The sequence below is a fragment of the Morone saxatilis genome, unplaced genomic scaffold (genome assembly GCF_004916995.1).
Source record: "Morone saxatilis isolate NCDOM2014 unplaced genomic scaffold, NCSU_SB_2.0 Contig10, whole genome shotgun sequence".
Classification (NCBI taxonomy): Eukaryota; Metazoa; Chordata; class Actinopteri; family Moronidae; genus Morone; species Morone saxatilis.
Genome location: NW_023339652.1, coordinates 18289728 through 18307010, shown reverse-complemented (window position 1 = coordinate 18307010; position 17283 = coordinate 18289728). Strand labels below are relative to the sequence as shown.

Here is a 17283-nt window from a genome sequence, read left to right as displayed (position 1 = left end):
GAATATTAAATCATCCATCTTTTATCACTACATCTTGCCATTAGGTGTGTTAAAACTACAGAACTTAAAACTGAAAATGCAAATATGTTATCTTATCGGTATCGGTCATAAGAAGCAGGTAAATATCGGTTATCGTATCGACTAACTGGTTCAACCCTAATATACAGTATATCCATCTATTTGCATCTAAATCTATCTGTGTTCGGATAGAACCAATGTTCTATACAACATGTCTTATATAGACTTTTTCCTTAAGTGACCCCTTTTATGGATATTTGCCATATCTCGCATCGTACACATACAGCAGAAGAACAACTGTAAACTGTCCAGATGACCAAACAGTGAACCTACCATAGACTGGCACGCGAGTTTGTGTAAAACAAGCAATTGGATGAACTTTGAGCAGATTATTTCCTGTGAATATTACATCTGAGATGTGTTTAGGAACTTTTTATACAATTCAAAGGGTTGAATTCTTTGTTGGAGAATTTGATTGCAGAGGTCTATAGGCTCCCTTTTAATCAACAATATAAAGTCTTTAGTGATCCTGACACAAGTAATTAATCACAGAGATGGTCTTTGGGAAGTCTAGATTATTAAACCATGAACTGCCATCCAACCAAGCACCCCCTCACTTCTCCTCTGCATGTGACCACACACACACGACTGATACAGATCCCTGTCTTCGCCCAAACCTGCTCTTTCTTTACTCTTCTGCTTTCGCTCACCTTCTTTTTTTTTTATCAGTTTCCTATCCACCTCACTTCTCTTCTTTTTATTGTTTCCCTTCTTTTCAACCCTTGATCCCCCCCTCCAGGCTCCACTACAGGGCTGTCAGCGACGCCTCCCGCCTCTTTACCCGGCTCCCTGACCAACGTCAAGGTCCCCCAGAAGTCGCCGTGCCAACAGAGGGAGCGCAAGTCCTCATCCTCGTCTGAGGACCGCAATAAGATGGTGAGAGGTTGTCACAGATATTTTCTGAAGTTGACTGTCCGTGTGCTTGTGCTAACTGAGTGTTCTGTGGAACAGAAAACCCTGGGGAGGAGGGACTCCAGTGACGACTGGGAAATCCCTGAGGGTCAGATCACTCTGGGTCAGAGGATAGGGTCTGGATCCTTTGGAACTGTCTTCAAAGGGAAGTGGCATGGTAAGACCAAGGCTGTACTACGATTAGGTCCTTCATTACCATGAACACACACTGTAGTTTATTTCGAATCAGTCGCATTAACATGTCCTCCTATCCAAAATACTAACTGGAGTACCAAATGTAGATTCATCCACCACTGAAGATAGTTCCCAATAAATGCAGTTTTTCCTTCTGTTAGAGTAACATTTGCTAAAAACTACAGTGGCCAGCTGTTTTTGGAAATTACTCAGCATTTTCTTTTTTTTAAATGAAACATTATATTTGTGATCTGTTTTTAGATTTACGTCTTCATTAGGAACCAATGGGCTTGGAGCTGGTATCCACAGACAGGGCAGGGATGTCAAAGTATTGAGAGATGGACTAACAATGCTGGATTTGGTGTTCATGGGATTTGTTGACTTGTTTTCAGACTAGCTGTGAAAATGTGTTCGCTTCCCACAGTGGTTGATACTCAAGTGATTATAAACTGAGCTCTGTGATGTGTATTATTAACACACACTTGCTGTCACCACCTGTGAGGTAGGTGTGCTCAAATCAACCAGGACTGAAATGTTGCCACTACTGACCATATAAGCCTGAATATAAGACAATAGTTTTATTCCAGAAATCATCTTTCATTCACAGATTGTTTCTCTGACAATTTAGAGGTGTTCATGTTTATTTAAACGTCCAGTGTGTAGCATGTAGAATCATAGCAGAGTATTTTTACATACTTTAAAACGTGTCTGCAGTAAAACAAACTTTTTTTGACTGACTTGTCCTCCATTTCCTCCCAGGGGATGTGGCAGTGAAGATGTTGAATGTCACTGCTCCCACACCACAACAGCTTCAGGCCTTCAAAAATGAAGTGGGAGTCCTCAGGTAACATCTGCCACCTCCTCTTTAACGGGGTTCTCATGAATTCTTCTGTAAAATAAAATAAATTCAAGATAATATAAACTGGTACGCATGGGCATTGGCCAGAGTCATGTTACAGTCAGAAGAAAACTGTAGTAAAATGTAGTCAAGTCACTGGAGAGTATGGAGCAGAAAATTAAGCAAATTAAAGCTTATAAATGGAGTTAAATGTATCAATAGTTGGTCTACGCAGCCAGTAAATTATATGGCCGTTTGTAAGCAAGCGTTGTCCTGTAAAAAAAGATTTTTTTCAATATATTGTGATACTGTATTCAAGGCGTTATGTTGCGCTTTTTTTCGTTTAACCTTGTTTTAAGAAAATTGTCGTAGTCTCAGTCTTGGAACCCCCACTGACACTGACTCTTAATACCCACCCTGTATATATGCATTACATTAATGCCCTCCCGTTTTCCTATCTTAAATATCTTTCCTGTACAGTTGTGGATCTTTTTATCTTTATCCTTATCTTTATTTATTTATATTTTAAAAAGTACTTTATTTCTGTGTGATTTTTATGCACCAGTGCATAAAAACCAAGACAAATTCCTTGTACGTGTGACTTACTTGGCAATAGACCCGATTCTGATTCTAACATCCAATATCATAGCCCTCAGTTAACACTACTATCTAGTGGTTGGAGGTTTAAACACAAAAATCAATAGTGCTTTTGAGAATCGATACAATATCACAAGAGAAAATATTGCAATACGATGTTTTTCAATATATTCTTACACACCTAATGCATATATACATATACATTTTTTAATGCACTACAGATTGACATCATGTTACCGTGGGATGCTCCTTGAGCAATTTCGTCAACTGCTGTGTGTCTCACCAGGAAAACGCGTCACGTGAACATCCTGCTGTTCATGGGCTACACTACCAAGCCTCAGCTGGCCATAGTGACCCAGTGGTGCGAAGGTTCCAGTCTGTACCACCACCTGCACATCATCGAGACCAAGTTTGAGATGATCAAGTTGATCGACATTGCCCGGCAGACTGCTCAGGGCATGGAGTGAGTTCCCCTACAGATACCAAACAGCAGTCAGATTACACCGTGCACGCACTCGGTCTAACAACCTTTATTTTCTCCTCAGTTACCTGCATGCCAAATCAATCATCCACAGAGATCTGAAGAGCAACAGTATCCTTTTGAAACAATAGGTTCATCTTTATTTTGTACAAATTTAATTGAATCTGTTGGTGATGTTGGGATTTATCTAGCAGGGATGAAAATATACCCTCCATCCTCCATGGTTAGGAGTTCAGAAGTAGAAGTAAAGAGCGTTTCCTTGACCCCCTCCCAGATATTTTCCTCCACGAGGATCTGACAGTGAAGATTGGTGACTTTGGTCTGGCTACGGTCAAGTCCCGCTGGAGTGGCTCCCACCAGTTTGAACAGCTGTCTGGCTCTATACTGTGGATGGTCAGTGTTCATCCCTCACTAAGTTTTGATTTTACCAAACAAAAGTATATAAAATCGGTGTGAGCTACAAGAAGAAGTCTTTGTGAGTGTAACCTGTTCTCTCTCAGGCTCCAGAGGTGATCCGGCTGCAGGACAAGAATCCCTACAGCTTCCAGTCAGACGTCTACGCCTTCGGCATTGTGCTGTACGAGCTCATGTCAGGAGCGCTGCCCTATTCCAACATCAACAACAGAGACCAGGTAAAGAGTCACACTGACATCTGAACCAGATGTTTTAATAAACCAAAACACAGCTTAGTTAATTAATTTCTACAAGGCATTACAGTATTTAGAAAGCCTGAAGGTGTTATTTTAAATACTAACAAAAACACAGACGTTCCTCTTTCTGATGGATCGATCCCACTGGTAAAGACTAAAATACACCTACCAACAGCTCTCAAGCTCACTGATAGCATGTAGTATCTACTGAATCTGAAATTCTTTAATACATACTGTATATAAACATATAATCTTTTTAGTCTGTGACTAAATTATATTTTACCAATCTTGTGCATCTTATTAGGTTTTATGGGTTTTGTAGGAAATGGTTTGAGTAAAGTAGAGCTGCAACTATTGAGTATTCATAACTTTATTAATCAATTACTTGATTTGTCCGTAAAATGGTAAAAAATGTTGATCACTGTTTCCCAAACCCCAATGTGACATCTTCAAATGTCTTGTTTTATCCACAACCCAAAGATATTCAGTTTACTGTTATAGAGGACTAAAGCAAATATTCACATTTGAGAAACCGGGACATAGTAACATTTGAGAAGCTGAAGTCAGATAATTTAAACATTCATGACTCAAAATGATCAATAGATTATCAACATAATTGCCAATTCATTTAATAGTTGATCCTATTAGAAATTAATAAGAACTTGTTAATCTATAACCTTTATGTTTCATTTAGTATTTTTTGCATTCCAACACTAATGCTCTCAGTGAATAAACATGGTGTTTGATGCAATGTGGGTGGTGATCTTTAGATTATTCATCAAGCTAAACAACAGCAAATAGTGAAAGTAGCACAGGCTAAACACATAAGATCAGAAGAAGGAAAACCTCAGGGGAACTAGAGCTGGAGGCTTCTGGTGGACTAGTAAACAGCATGAGCTTATTTTCCTCCAGTTCCTCCAGTGTGACTGTAATCTCTTTTAGCTCAAATACTCTTTGCTTGTTCTTTTGGTTTTGTGCATCTCTTTGTTGTAATGTTGAGGAACTACATGTTTTTGACTGCAAAGAATCTCCATGAGCATGTTAGATTGCTGATGTCACTTGTTGGAATGATGATGCCACTCCTTCAGGAATGTTAATAATTAGCAACAGCTACTATTGGTTAATTTCATTCATATCTCTCATATCTCACAATTGGTTATTTTATTTAACTGTAATTTAAAGCTGCCGTAGGTAACTTTTATGAAAATAACTTTTTGTCATTATTGCTGAAACTTTCACTATATCCTGACAATAGTACATGAAACAGAAAATCTGTGAAAGAATCAGGTTCCTCTGGCTCCTCCTAGTGCAAGCTTTAATACGCAAAGAAAGCCAAAGCTAATGTGTTCAGATGTCTTGTTTTTTCTGAGCAACAGCCCAAACCTCATAGAGATTCAATGATAACACAATGGAATGAGCAAATTCTCATCATTGAGCAAATGAAACCTATTTATAATAAATAAAAAAATGATTATTGGACTGGAATCCATTCTTCATTGCAGTCATTGTTAGATTTCAGGTTGGTTCTTAATGTACAATGTGCACTTAGTAAATCACCTGAACATAGGAATTGTCTTCTTGTTACCTTAGAGAGTTGTTTATGTACAGCGGGTCCTCTTTCTTTAAGTACAGAACAGACAAACCTGGCTCTTAATACGGCCTTTTGCTTTTTTCACAAGTTTCACTGCCATCATAGTTTCTCAGACACACACTTTACACTGGTCCTTTTAAACTCCATGCATCAATGCTCTTAATTCAATTTAAAGAAATGTAATTGTTTTGATAGCTAATAAATCAATTTGTGATAGCTTTTTCAATTTATGCTAATTAAATCAACACAGTAAAGAATGTAAAGGTATAGAAGCAGCATGGTGGCTCAGTGGTCTGTTGCCTCACAGTAGGATAGTCCTGGGTTCGATTCCCAGCTGGGGCTGTGTGGAGTTTGAATTTTCTCTCCATGTTTGCGTGGGTGCCCTGCAGGTGCTCCAGTTCACCATCAAAAACATATATGTTATGATTGTCCTATCAGTGGCCTTGAACTGGAGTTGGTCCCTGGCCACTGCACAGTGGTTGCCCACTGCTTCTAACACTTAAGGTCCATGTCCACAGGATCAGTCATTTCCATGCTTTTCTATGTTCAGTGTGTAGTGTGTTCAGGTTGCGCTGCGGTGTGTTTTAAGAGACGGGGCATCACATTGCCTGCTCCTTATTTGCATCAAATTCAGGTCTAGGCTAGTTTATGCAAATCAGGAGTGTCTGGCAGTTCGACTTGCCGCCTCTGAAAGTCCTTTTGATCTAAAATGAAGGCTTCTGTCATTCAGCAACTGCATGGCATATTTCATGCTTAACATTTTTCCATGAAATATTTTCGGAATATGATAGAACATTTCCAAATGAGCCTCTTGGTCCGGTTTTGAAATCCTGGAGCAGCAAGCACTCTCCCAATCAGGTGCAGCCAGCAGTGTTTGTCTATTTGAAGGAGGGTATAGCTGTTTGTTGGTCAATATGACTACAAGTGTGCAGTACTGGGAAGTGGGGCGACTGCTCCTGTCCAAAGACGCCCCTGTGGACACGTGCCATTAGGACAGGTCAAAGGCAGAGAACAAATATTTTTGTTGGGATTAATAAATGTGGCACAGTCCAGTCACATTTCCTAACTTTAACATTTGAGCTCTGTTGAAAGCTAGAACTCAAAAAATGTTCTTGGATCTTTGGTTGTATCCCTGCAACCAAATATTCTGATGACACATCTTCTCTTCCCATAGATCATATTTATGGTGGGTCGAGGTTACCTGTCTCCTGACCTGAGCAAGGTGCGCAGCAACTGTCCAAAGGCAATGAAGAGACTGATGGCTGACTGCCTGAAGAAGAAGAGAGAGGAGCGACCTCTCTTCCCTCAGGTGAGACAATGCTAATACGACAAGAAGAGCTGAACAAATATTTTAAATGTTCTTTTTACTTCAACTGCAGAGAGAAGCAGATTTTTAAACAGGCCTTTATTTCTAACTTTCCCTGTTGTTAAAGAACAGGATGTTTCATTGATCAAAAGCTGGTTAAAGGAGAATTAAGAAAGCAATCATCAATTTTAATTTTATAATTTTTAATTAATTAATTCAAATTTACAGATATGAATGAATGGGGAACTGATTGACTTTGAAACCAGATGGCCTCAGAGAAAAAAACTAAAGAACTAAAGCAATGACTCACTAGTTAGTGATCGACCGATTTTATCGGCCGATTTTTGCGTTTTTTACGTGTATCGGCATCGGCCGATGCGGGCTGCTGCGTTCGCCGATCCGGCATTATTTACAGACAGGCGTCCAAAAAGGCCAGTTGGGTGCTGGAGACGCTTGCAGTGCAGGGGCAGACATGCATAGCCCCTCCCCACTAGGGAGATTGCCGGAAGCCCTAGCTCTTCAACCAACGCTACAGTTTTTAAACTTTTCAGAGCATCCTTTTAAACGTTTAACTTACCTGAAATATGAAACTTGAAAGTGGAACACACAAATGCCAAAATGCACATGCTCTATATGTGTTTTGCTTGAAACTATAGCTAAAGCAAGTTTTGTGGGTCCAATGGTAAACGGAATGCCGAAGTGCCCTCAGTCATAAAGAACTGCTTGCCATTGTGGGCTATATGTATGAATACGGTAGCTGTTACGAACACTGGTCATGAGTTAAGTAATGCCGACGTTGTTCCGTGGTTTATTTAGCGAACCCACAGCTGGCGGAGGTTGGAAAAAAGAAGGTGTGTGGTCTCTCCTCCCTCTCCCTACTTGGAGCGGGGTTGTGTGGTTGTCTCTCCCTCTCCCCCTACTTGAGCGGGGTTGTGTGTTTCTCTCTCCTCTCCTTCCCCTACTTGGCGGAGGGGGCGGAGTTCCTTGGCCAATCCCGCGGTGATATCATAGCGCAACCGCCCCTCAAGAAGAGGCTTTAAGATGAGAGATATGTTTTAACGTAGTTGAAGGGTGTGCATCTCTCAATAAAAGACGATTCGATCGCGTATCTGGATACATGGGGTAGCGATAACGTTCAGGAACGATACATTTTAAAAAATGGAACCGATCGATTTAGGTTGCGATCAGAAGGATTCGATTCGATTCCGATGTGGCGCGGCTCAAATTCGAGAGGGGGTATGATGCAATGGATTTCTTGTGAAAGTAGTACAACATTTCCATAAATGAAGTAACTGTGTAATGCTGCATTGCAACACGAGCATTACTAAGCGGCACAGCACAGAACAGATAAATATATAGTACATGAATATCATTAGTAACACACAGGCACACACTAACGCTAAAAACACACAAGAACGATAAGTGGGATGGGAGAGAATTAAAAAAATAGGCAGAACACACAATAGCAGACATAGAACAACTGTCTCCCCACCTACAGAACCTCGATCCCACTGGGACCAGTACAACAGGAATGGAGTGCGAGCATACCAGAGTACCTAACCACAACTGCATACCCTTACCACACCAATCTTATCAAATAAAACCGAATTATCTTTACACAATAATCAGACTTTAAACATAGCGGGAAGCTGATAAAGATACATTACCCTTGTCCAGCCCATTTTTTGGAACACCTTCCCTCCACAAACTCACAGCGCGCATCCTGCACATATGACTGCGCACAAGTCTCCGTAAGACGTTTTAAGGAGGGAGGCAAAGAGACGGCGGGGGGCAGAAAAGACAGACACAGTTACACCATCACCAAGCAGGCAAAAACCGATTATAATTATGAATCCCGGCCATCGCCGGTTCAAGCTACATCAAGACCGATGATGTAGTCCATGTACCGATGGCACTCCGCATCTTTAAATCAAAAATCGGTTTCCCGATTCACAATCGGCCTTTTGTTAGCCCCCTCAGTAGTTGAATATTAAAACTTCGTGTTAACCAAACGTTTTATCAATTGTACCCCAGCACAAGTGCACGCAGTGATGGCCGTATATGGCTGGATCTTTTACATTTCTCTTTCCACAACATCAGGCCAATAATGTTCTTTGAAACCTCCTCCTGTTGTGGGGTAAGAGAGTTTGCATCCTGATTAAGAGATATCTGTTTGGCTACTGTGTGCAAAAGTGGCGTGTCATTATGAATTGGTATGCTTAAAATATTTGTTTTCAGAATTTATTTTCAAGAATTTATTTCAAGAACTTTTTAGATGTTACAGTAGTTTATGGTTGACAAGGTATTTCGAGCACTCAAAAACTCTTTTTTTTTTTTGTTTACTTGTTTGAACCTCACCTGTTTTTAATATTTGTTAAATATTGGTTTACTTGTTCCTTGTTCTACTCAGCCTTTTGAATTTCAAAGTAAATGTTCCTTTTTTTTAAAATTGAGACTCGTAACATTTGTGTATGATCAGTGTCATTTTTATGATGTAAATTGACGGGCAGCAAAAGTAGTATCGGCTCCAAATATCGGCTGCAAGAAAAATCGGCAGTCCGTATCGGTATCGGCTAAGGCTTGTGAAAAAAAAAATCGGTATCGGCTAAGGCCCTAAAAAATCGGTCTATCCCTATCACTAGTTACATGCTCCAAACACAGCACACAGCACTGTTAAAGGTTTTGTTTAGTTGTGAATGGTGACCACACTGATTCTGACTGACCCTGTGGCTGTGCTGTGTGTCCTGTCAGATCTTAGCGTCCATTGAGCTGCTGGCTCGCTCATTACCCAAAATCCACCGCAGCGCCTCAGAGCCTTCGTTAAACCGAGCTGGCTTTCAAACGGAGGACTTCAGCTTGTACGCCTGCGCCTCACCCAAAACCCCCATCCAGGCCGGCGGCTATGGTGAGCTCATACACAGACATCAGTCTTAACAGTTGCTTCAGTTCACAAATATGTCTTTACACTAAAGGTATGAAACTCAAATACAACTCAAGCAAACGCATATTATTTTTCATATTAAAATGTATGTCGACTGGTTTCTCTTGTTAATAGAAATGTTATTTTAATTGATTAATTGCAGTTGCTCCTACTTTGCAATTTTTTCAATCTTTGTTAAGCCACTGTCAGAGAAAGTCAACACTTCCTTCAGATATTTCACATTCAAAGCCCATCATATAGGGATGGAAGGCTTTTAATGTGAAATATCTGTGCGGGAAGTCTTTCACAGACAGTAGCTTAACACCGGACAAAAAAAATGCAAATTTGAGGCAGCTGGAATTGGTAAGTGAAAACAATATTCTTGTAAAACATTACTGACATTTTCTCAATCAAAACTGATAATACTACATTACGTAAAGGTAGGGTATTGATTGCATGGTTTTGTATTACACTGCATTACATTCATAGAGGTTGCGGTCTATGAATGTGAATTTGAGCATCTCATGATGGTCTAAATGCTTCACTTTACTGCTTTTCCGTCTTGATACAACAAATATTATTTATATATAAACATGTATTCAGAAATATAAGATATAAACCACAAAGATGAAGGCTGAATCATGAAAGTAGAGTGAATGTTGGACACAAACACAACTCAAAATGAATGCTAAAGTTGCTTAGTGTCTGCAGTATATGTTCATATGTCAGTGTTGTGTGTGTCATATCTCAATATACATGTATAAAAAAAAAAAACATATACAGAATTTTGTTACTAATGTCATTCCATAGGGTTTCAGATGGGAAGAGCTACATTACTAATACTACTAATTTTCTCTGTATCTTTATTACTTTTCAGGGGAGTTTTCAGCATTTAAGTAAGTGCTGCAGATCCCACCAGTCCATCCCTCGTCACTTCTCAAAAGTCTCGTGTCCATACGGTGGATTCATTCATTACTGAAAAAACAAATAGTCTCAAAGAATGTGCTTTTTTCTTCTTTCAACCTGAAGAAGGCAGCCTCAAAAAAAGAAACTTGAATGACACAAAAGAAAAACAAAACAACGCAAAGGTATCCATACCAAAAGAGTTTTAAGAGAAGATGGAAAACTCCACAGATCGACTTGCCTGCTGGAGGGAAAAAATGAAGGCCAAAGGAAGGAGAGACGAAGGTGGAACAGGAGAAGTTGAGGTTTTTGGGCGCCACTCGTCCCGTCATTTCCCGCGTTGAGGATGGAGGCTGGTTTGTCAGCCGGGCTGCTGAACTGCACTTTGAGCGACTGCAGAGCGGGGCCTGTGGAAGGAGAAGAGGCCTCCCGTCCGTCGGCTGAGATGGAAGGCCAAGGCGTTAGCCCGTCCCCGAGATGAGCTGGAGGTCAATCAGCAGGGGTTAACCCCCAAAGGAAGATAACTTGAAAGAGATCTATTTTTATTTTTTCATTTTTGTTTATCATATTTTAGGTTTTAGCTTGAGCTCTTTTTTGTTATTTGTTTATTTTGCAGCAAAGGCCGTTGTTTTTTTTTTTTTCTTTTCTTGGGCTAAATGCTGACCAAATTCTGCCCCCAACAGATTTGACACCCACGATGAAACAGCAACAGCTATTTATCTACTGAAAGATTTTGCTCTAACCTTCACATGTAAGCAGGGGAAGCAGTTCTTTGTGTAGATGTCCTGTAGGAACAGGAGCTGTTGGGAAGAAAAATTTGTTTGGTGACGGAACCTGCTGAAGATGGATTTCTCATTCCATTTAAAAGGCCTGGTCTAAAGCCAACAAACGAGCTATGTGTTAATTAGTAAGCTTTAGAGGTGTTTGAAAGATGTTGCTCCAGAGATGCTCTACCTTTTCAAAGGATTTCATGTGTGTGAAAGCAGCAGAAGTGGTTCTTTCCAGAAGATTTCTAGTAGAAAAGTGTTCTGCCGGGCTGTTCATAGGGAGGGAAAGCACAGATTTGCTCAGAGGTGGAAGGGTTCTCTTTCTAACCTGGCCAAGCTGCTGCTAAGCATTTACACTATGCTGAGGAGTGTGTACAGGCTTCTCTAAGCTTTTAAGTTGTTACACAGCATCTTTGCAACAAAGCTTTTCCAAGTGCATGTCGTGTCATTGTTTTTTCTCTCTTTTTCTTTTTTTTTTTCTTTCTTTGACCATGTGGCTTTAATATTGCACTTGGCTTAAAATGGGACCTTACCTGTTGCAGCTGCTGACTGTCGGGCTGCAGCATTACCTGCTGAAAGGACCAGTGATCCTCTGTTAGTCTGTTCTTTCAATCACACCATTTTACTTTCTCTACACACATGCACCTGTATTTCTTTTTTCATTCCAGCCTGTGTTAAGAGTTGTAGGTGTTTATTACAGGTTCTTTTTGTTTTATCGTCGATGTTTGCCTTTTTCTGTACAGGCAGGCCTGCAGATATTTACTTATTTATGTGATTTTTTTGTTTTTGTTTAATGGATTTATTTTCAGAACCGCTTTATTTGAAGTTACCAGTCTTTCTTTTGACGCTTGTTTAAGTCTTTGTGACTCGTGTACTTGCACTTTGTAGAGATGGATCGAAGCAAATGAGCAACTTGCCTTTTCTTTTTTTTATTGAAGAATAAATTGTGACATAAAGAGCTGATGACCCAAAATTCAATTTCAAATGCTCAAGTCATCTGCAGGGGCTGAGCTGTGAATATTTTGCTGGGAAGGCTCAGTTGTCATCGAAGGACTGTCTCCAGCAGCCGAGCATGTCACCAGAATGACACTGATGGCCTGATGAATTGATGTTGATGTGATGAGGTAGAGCACACAGTGTCCATCCAAACACTGACAGACCAGTTCTTCGCAATTATCAAGGATCATGTACAGCTTTCCATCATTAACTAAGCCACAGGCACCACCCCCCACAACAATCTGATTACACGTTAGGAAATACATCTAAGCCATTAGTCCCATCTTTGTGCGTCCGGGAACCAGGCTGTGTTGAGTTTTGCCTAGCTTAGCACAAAAGCTGGAAACCGGGGGAAACTGCCAGCCCTGTCCCGGTAACAGTCTGACTACTCATCACAGCCCTGGATTACCACTTGCTGTAATTTAGACACCGTGGGCACCTCATAAAATGTGTCCAGGAAGCATATTAAATACAAACTGTTAGGAAATCTGTGTAGAAGGTGGGAAAATCTATGTATTTTGGTGCCTGGTTTTTTCCCCCTCTCTCAAAAATGAAGAAGATTGCCTCCCTTCTACTGAGTTTGTATTTTTAACCTTCTTCCTTACAAATTTCATGAGCTGTTCAGTGATCACCCGTAATGTCTCAAGGCAGGTTGTACACAAAAATACACATTTAAACATGATATCAAAAGTATCTGTGGACTGGATGTATAAAGATGACATTTATGTTAGCATCACATTACCCATTTTGCAGACAAAATGTCCCAAAGTGTGATTCAATATTTGAAGAGTAACAAAACCCAAATCTGTGTGAAGCCTGATATCCACTGGTGAAAGTAGGGTACAGTATGTCCATCTGCTATTGGCTGGACTATGTAGATAGAGGTGCACTTAAGTCCCGCCCCTTTTTGCTCTGTTCTCCAGTAATAGTCAAATAAGCCTCAGTCAAAAGGTACTTTAGTACTCAGTACTTAGAAATGCTTTGTGGTAGGGCTAATCTGTGTTGAAAAGACAACCACATTTTGAAGATGGTTAAAAGATAAAAGCAACATATATTGTCACATCTTAAGTTAGCTAATGTTAACAAAATGCTAGCAAACAAGCTAGCTAATCTACATCAATTGTTACATGGTAGTTAGCTGGCTAGTTAGCTAGCTTTTGTTAACATTAGCTAACATAGCTACTGTAAGCTAAGATGTGACTACATACATGTCGCTGTTGTCTTTTCAACATATATTAGCCTAGCACATAGCATATCTAAGTACAGGAAAAGAGGAAGTTGACTGAGGTTCCAAAATGGGCGGGACTTTTAAAAGGGTAAACTCCAGGTGTATTACAGTTTATTGTCATAGTTTTGATTAACATTCCTGCCAAGCTAATTTCTGAGATCTGGGAAGACAATAGGGCTGTCACATTTTATTTGCTCAATGTGTAAATAAGACAGTTTGCTAACAAGTTAACTGTAAAACGTTTTGTCACATGCATTTTTTTGTTTTGTAGAGTTCTTCTGCCTGTTTTTCCTTTTGTCCACCTGGGGGTAGCAGAAACAAGTTTTGAATACAACATTGACATTAAGCAGTTACAGAGCGACATTCATTGGAGGTTTAATTCATACATTGACACATAAAGCAATTGATTAGAGCCACTTTAAAGAATTAATCTATTATATTAATTGCCATTGTTTCAGCAGTAATGTTTGCCAATGTCGGCCATGTTGGTGGTTCACATGTTGCTTTGCGTTCTTTCAACAGTTCAGTCGAAGCAACGCGTGCCTTGTGTTAAATGCTGGGGATTGACTTGTTGCGCACTAACTGGTGTTTGTTGTTGTTTTTTAGTGGACACTCACAGAAACAGCTGGTATCACCTGGCACTGAAGACCAGTCAATAGCAGACAGCCACTTCAGTGCATGGTTTAACCTGTACATTTTAAGGGAAAGGGGCTTCACAGAATTTTGTTTCTTTTACTCTACTATTATCTGACTATTACTTATACTGGACTCCAACATAGTATGTAGGTTAGGGTTCGACTGATGTGTAGAGCAATGTAGGCCTTTTATTAAATATTGCATATCGCCTGGTGGTGCAACCCCTCTGTCCACAGCTTCACAAAACATCTGAAGAAACCTGAACTGGCGTGTTATTGACCTTTTTGACAAGAGTTTGTTTGGGTTGTGAAAGAGACTAGGCACTAGTGATTGAACAGCTGAGAACTTCTTGAAGTCATACAATTCTAAAGTTTTGAACATAATGAAGTTGTCAGTACAAAATACTAGCCCAGTAATACTGGTATTGCAGAAGAGGATGAGGTCATGTGGGAAGATTAGATTAGAGTTTAATCATTGAATTCTACAAACTTTTGTAAACCCTCGATCTTAAAGGCCCAAACACACTAAGGTGCAGCGTACCCTTAAAATGCACGCGTGAGTTTGTTTAGGTCTTGAGAATTTTTGTTAGTTTTGGCTTTTTTGGGGGGGAGAATTGTGACTTAAGGCTAGAAGTATACCTAGAAATGTCAAACTTTGTTGTCGTAACTATTTTTTACCTTTATGATGCACCAAATAGAGAGGGGAAACCTGCAAAGGGTGAATGGGAGAGTGAAATGCAACAAATGTTGCCTCCAAGATACAAGCCATGGATGTTGCAGTTGCATCTTAAACCACACCAAAGTCTGACTTTGCGGAAAAAACATTTCTAGGTATACTTCTAGCCTCATAATTCTCAGAAAGAAAGCCCAAACTAAGAATTTAATAAGAACTGAAGTATGCCTATTGCTTTAAATGGCCCAACACGCACCAAAAGTAATGTGCCTCTAAAACTTTTCTCCAAAACGCACCTGTCCAATGTTTTCTGTGCGTTTTTAAGATGCAACCACAACATCCATGGCTTGTATCTTGGAGGCAAAGTTTTTTGCATTTCACTTTTGCATTGCATTTCCTGTTTCCCGCATCATAAAGAAAAAAAATAGTTCTGAGAACAGTCTTTACAAAACTTTACAAACTTTACAAAAAAGGGCAAAAATAGGACCAAAAAAATCGTATTGCGATTATTTCGATAAATATTGCAATATATAATAACAATTATTGAAATCATGATGATGTGAAATCTGTTTGGGTCTGTACCAAACAAACATTCTTTCTCAGAAAGATTTGCATGCCTGGGCATCTGTGCAGCACTACAGCACTTCATTATAATGCTGTTTGTCACACGTTGTACCTTGCTGCCTTTGATTTGGATATCGCCCTTGGCAATACTGCGAGTTTGATAATATTTGGATAAATTGTGCACCCCTAATTGCCAGGTATAGTTCTTGCCTCAATTCTAAAACTCTAAAGTTTGTAGATTTCAATAATGGCCTCAAATTACTGGATCACCAGGTGCATTGACCTTACATGCTGTGGAGTTTTTGATCATACCACGTGTTGCAAGCGTAGATTTCCATTTTTCCGAGCATTCCAAGGACTTCCTGTCCATATCGGCTTGAATGTAGAGCGTTTTTTGTTCGTGCTTGGCCTTGAAAGGAGCATCTGACAGAACAATCTCAACTCAAGGTTACTTATGTGCTTGTTCTAGAGCTTTTGATCTCAGCAACCGCTGTTTCCAAGGTGATGAATGAACTGTCAATGTCAACTTTTAAGCCCTCACAGATCCAGAGGTGCTCAGATCATGGCAAGTTTAATACAAAATAAGCTCCCAGAACCTCACTAGAAGAAGCACATGGCCTTAGTCCTCTTCCACAGGCGTCAGTATCCTCCTCCAGAGAGCAGATAGCAGTGGCTGCTGTACTGGGATCTGCTGTTGCACACTTGTAGATTGCTCGCTGTTCACATGACGGGAGCTAAGGAAGGAAACAGTAATGTCTTTCATAGTGCTGTATTTATTTTACTTTTAGAGATCTTTATTTTCTATGAGAATATTATCACAGATGTATATCTGCTAAAACTACATAGACTACAGGAGCAGACACTGAGCTCCGCCACTGAGGCTCTCCTCTCCACCACACATTCTCTGTCCCTCCTTTTCATCCAGAACTACACGTTCCACCTTTCTGTTCCTTTTTCTTCTTAAACATTCCCTCCCTCTCCTCCTTGCCTGCACCTTAAACCCAACAATTCTTTTCAACTGAGAACTACCATGAAAAACTTTATGGGGATTTGTTTTTGTTTTTTTTCACCTGTAAATAGTTGTACAAAGGAAATATTGTCAGTTTGCTAAGAGGCATGGAGACTTCAAATGTAACAAATTATAAAATGTTGAAAACAAAGAGACAAAGATTAAAAAGACATTTTGATAGGCAGACTTCTGAGAAAAAAACGGTCGAGTGTAAAAATATTTAAGGCTGTATAATAAGGAGAAAGAGCTTAATGTATTTGTTGTGAATATGAAAAACTGATATATTAAAGAAGTGCATGAAAACTGTAGCTTGGCTCATGCGTCATTTGTATGTCCACATGGTGGCAGCATCTAACACTCTAACAGAAACACCGGCCACTGAGAGGAGAAGTGCAGCACCCTCATGTTCTTTAGGTTCAACACATACTTGATCTGTATGTAAAGGTGATGATGTATCATATTTATATATAACTGTGCCACAACTACCTTACATATTGTATTCTCTGTCATTTTTATTTAGTTAAAGGTGTAACATTTCTATCGTCAGACATTTAATATAATATAGGTAACCTTTAATCTAGATCAGAAGTCTCCTGATATGATTCAATTTTAAAAATGTATCAATTTTTACTTAAAATTTAATTGGGATACAGATTTGGGAATCCAACCCTACCCAGAATCAAGATCAAATTTTGTTTGGGGTATTTAAAAAAATCTAAGGTGGAGTTTTTATAGTTTTGATGCTAAAAATCACAAAGATCCTGATCCCACTAGACTGGTGGGTCCAGCATGGATTCAATGTGGATGTAGATACCAAGGTCATTCTAGCTGACGTGATATTGTGTACTTACAAAATTCTATATAAAAACAACCAGAGCCAAGAAAGATAGAACGATAATTTGGGTAGGAGGCTGGAAGAAAGTTGATTGTTGAAACCATATTATAACCAAAAAAACTAATA

The 17283-nt window shown here is 39.6% G+C and overlaps 1 protein-coding gene across 2 annotated transcripts in view; it reads left to right on the top strand.

The window, feature by feature from the left end:
• braf (B-Raf proto-oncogene, serine/threonine kinase) overlaps nucleotides 1-16630 on the top strand; it is a 26940-nt gene extending 10310 nt beyond the window's left edge. For both annotated transcript variants that reach the window (XM_035674988.1, XM_035674997.1), the window contains 10 exons: nucleotides 818-954; nucleotides 1030-1147; nucleotides 1924-2008; nucleotides 2886-3062; nucleotides 3145-3191; nucleotides 3355-3473; nucleotides 3581-3712; nucleotides 6496-6630; nucleotides 9379-9532; nucleotides 10425-16630. In XM_035674988.1, coding sequence (XP_035530881.1) covers nucleotides 818-954; nucleotides 1030-1147; nucleotides 1924-2008; nucleotides 2886-3062; nucleotides 3145-3191; nucleotides 3355-3473; nucleotides 3581-3712; nucleotides 6496-6630; nucleotides 9379-9532; nucleotides 10425-10447 — 1127 coding nt within the window. In that variant the 3' untranslated portion in view covers nucleotides 10448-16630. The remainder of the gene's footprint in view (nucleotides 1-817; nucleotides 955-1029; nucleotides 1148-1923; nucleotides 2009-2885; nucleotides 3063-3144; nucleotides 3192-3354; nucleotides 3474-3580; nucleotides 3713-6495; nucleotides 6631-9378; nucleotides 9533-10424) is intronic.
• The last annotated feature ends 653 nt before the right edge of the window (nucleotides 16631-17283 follow it).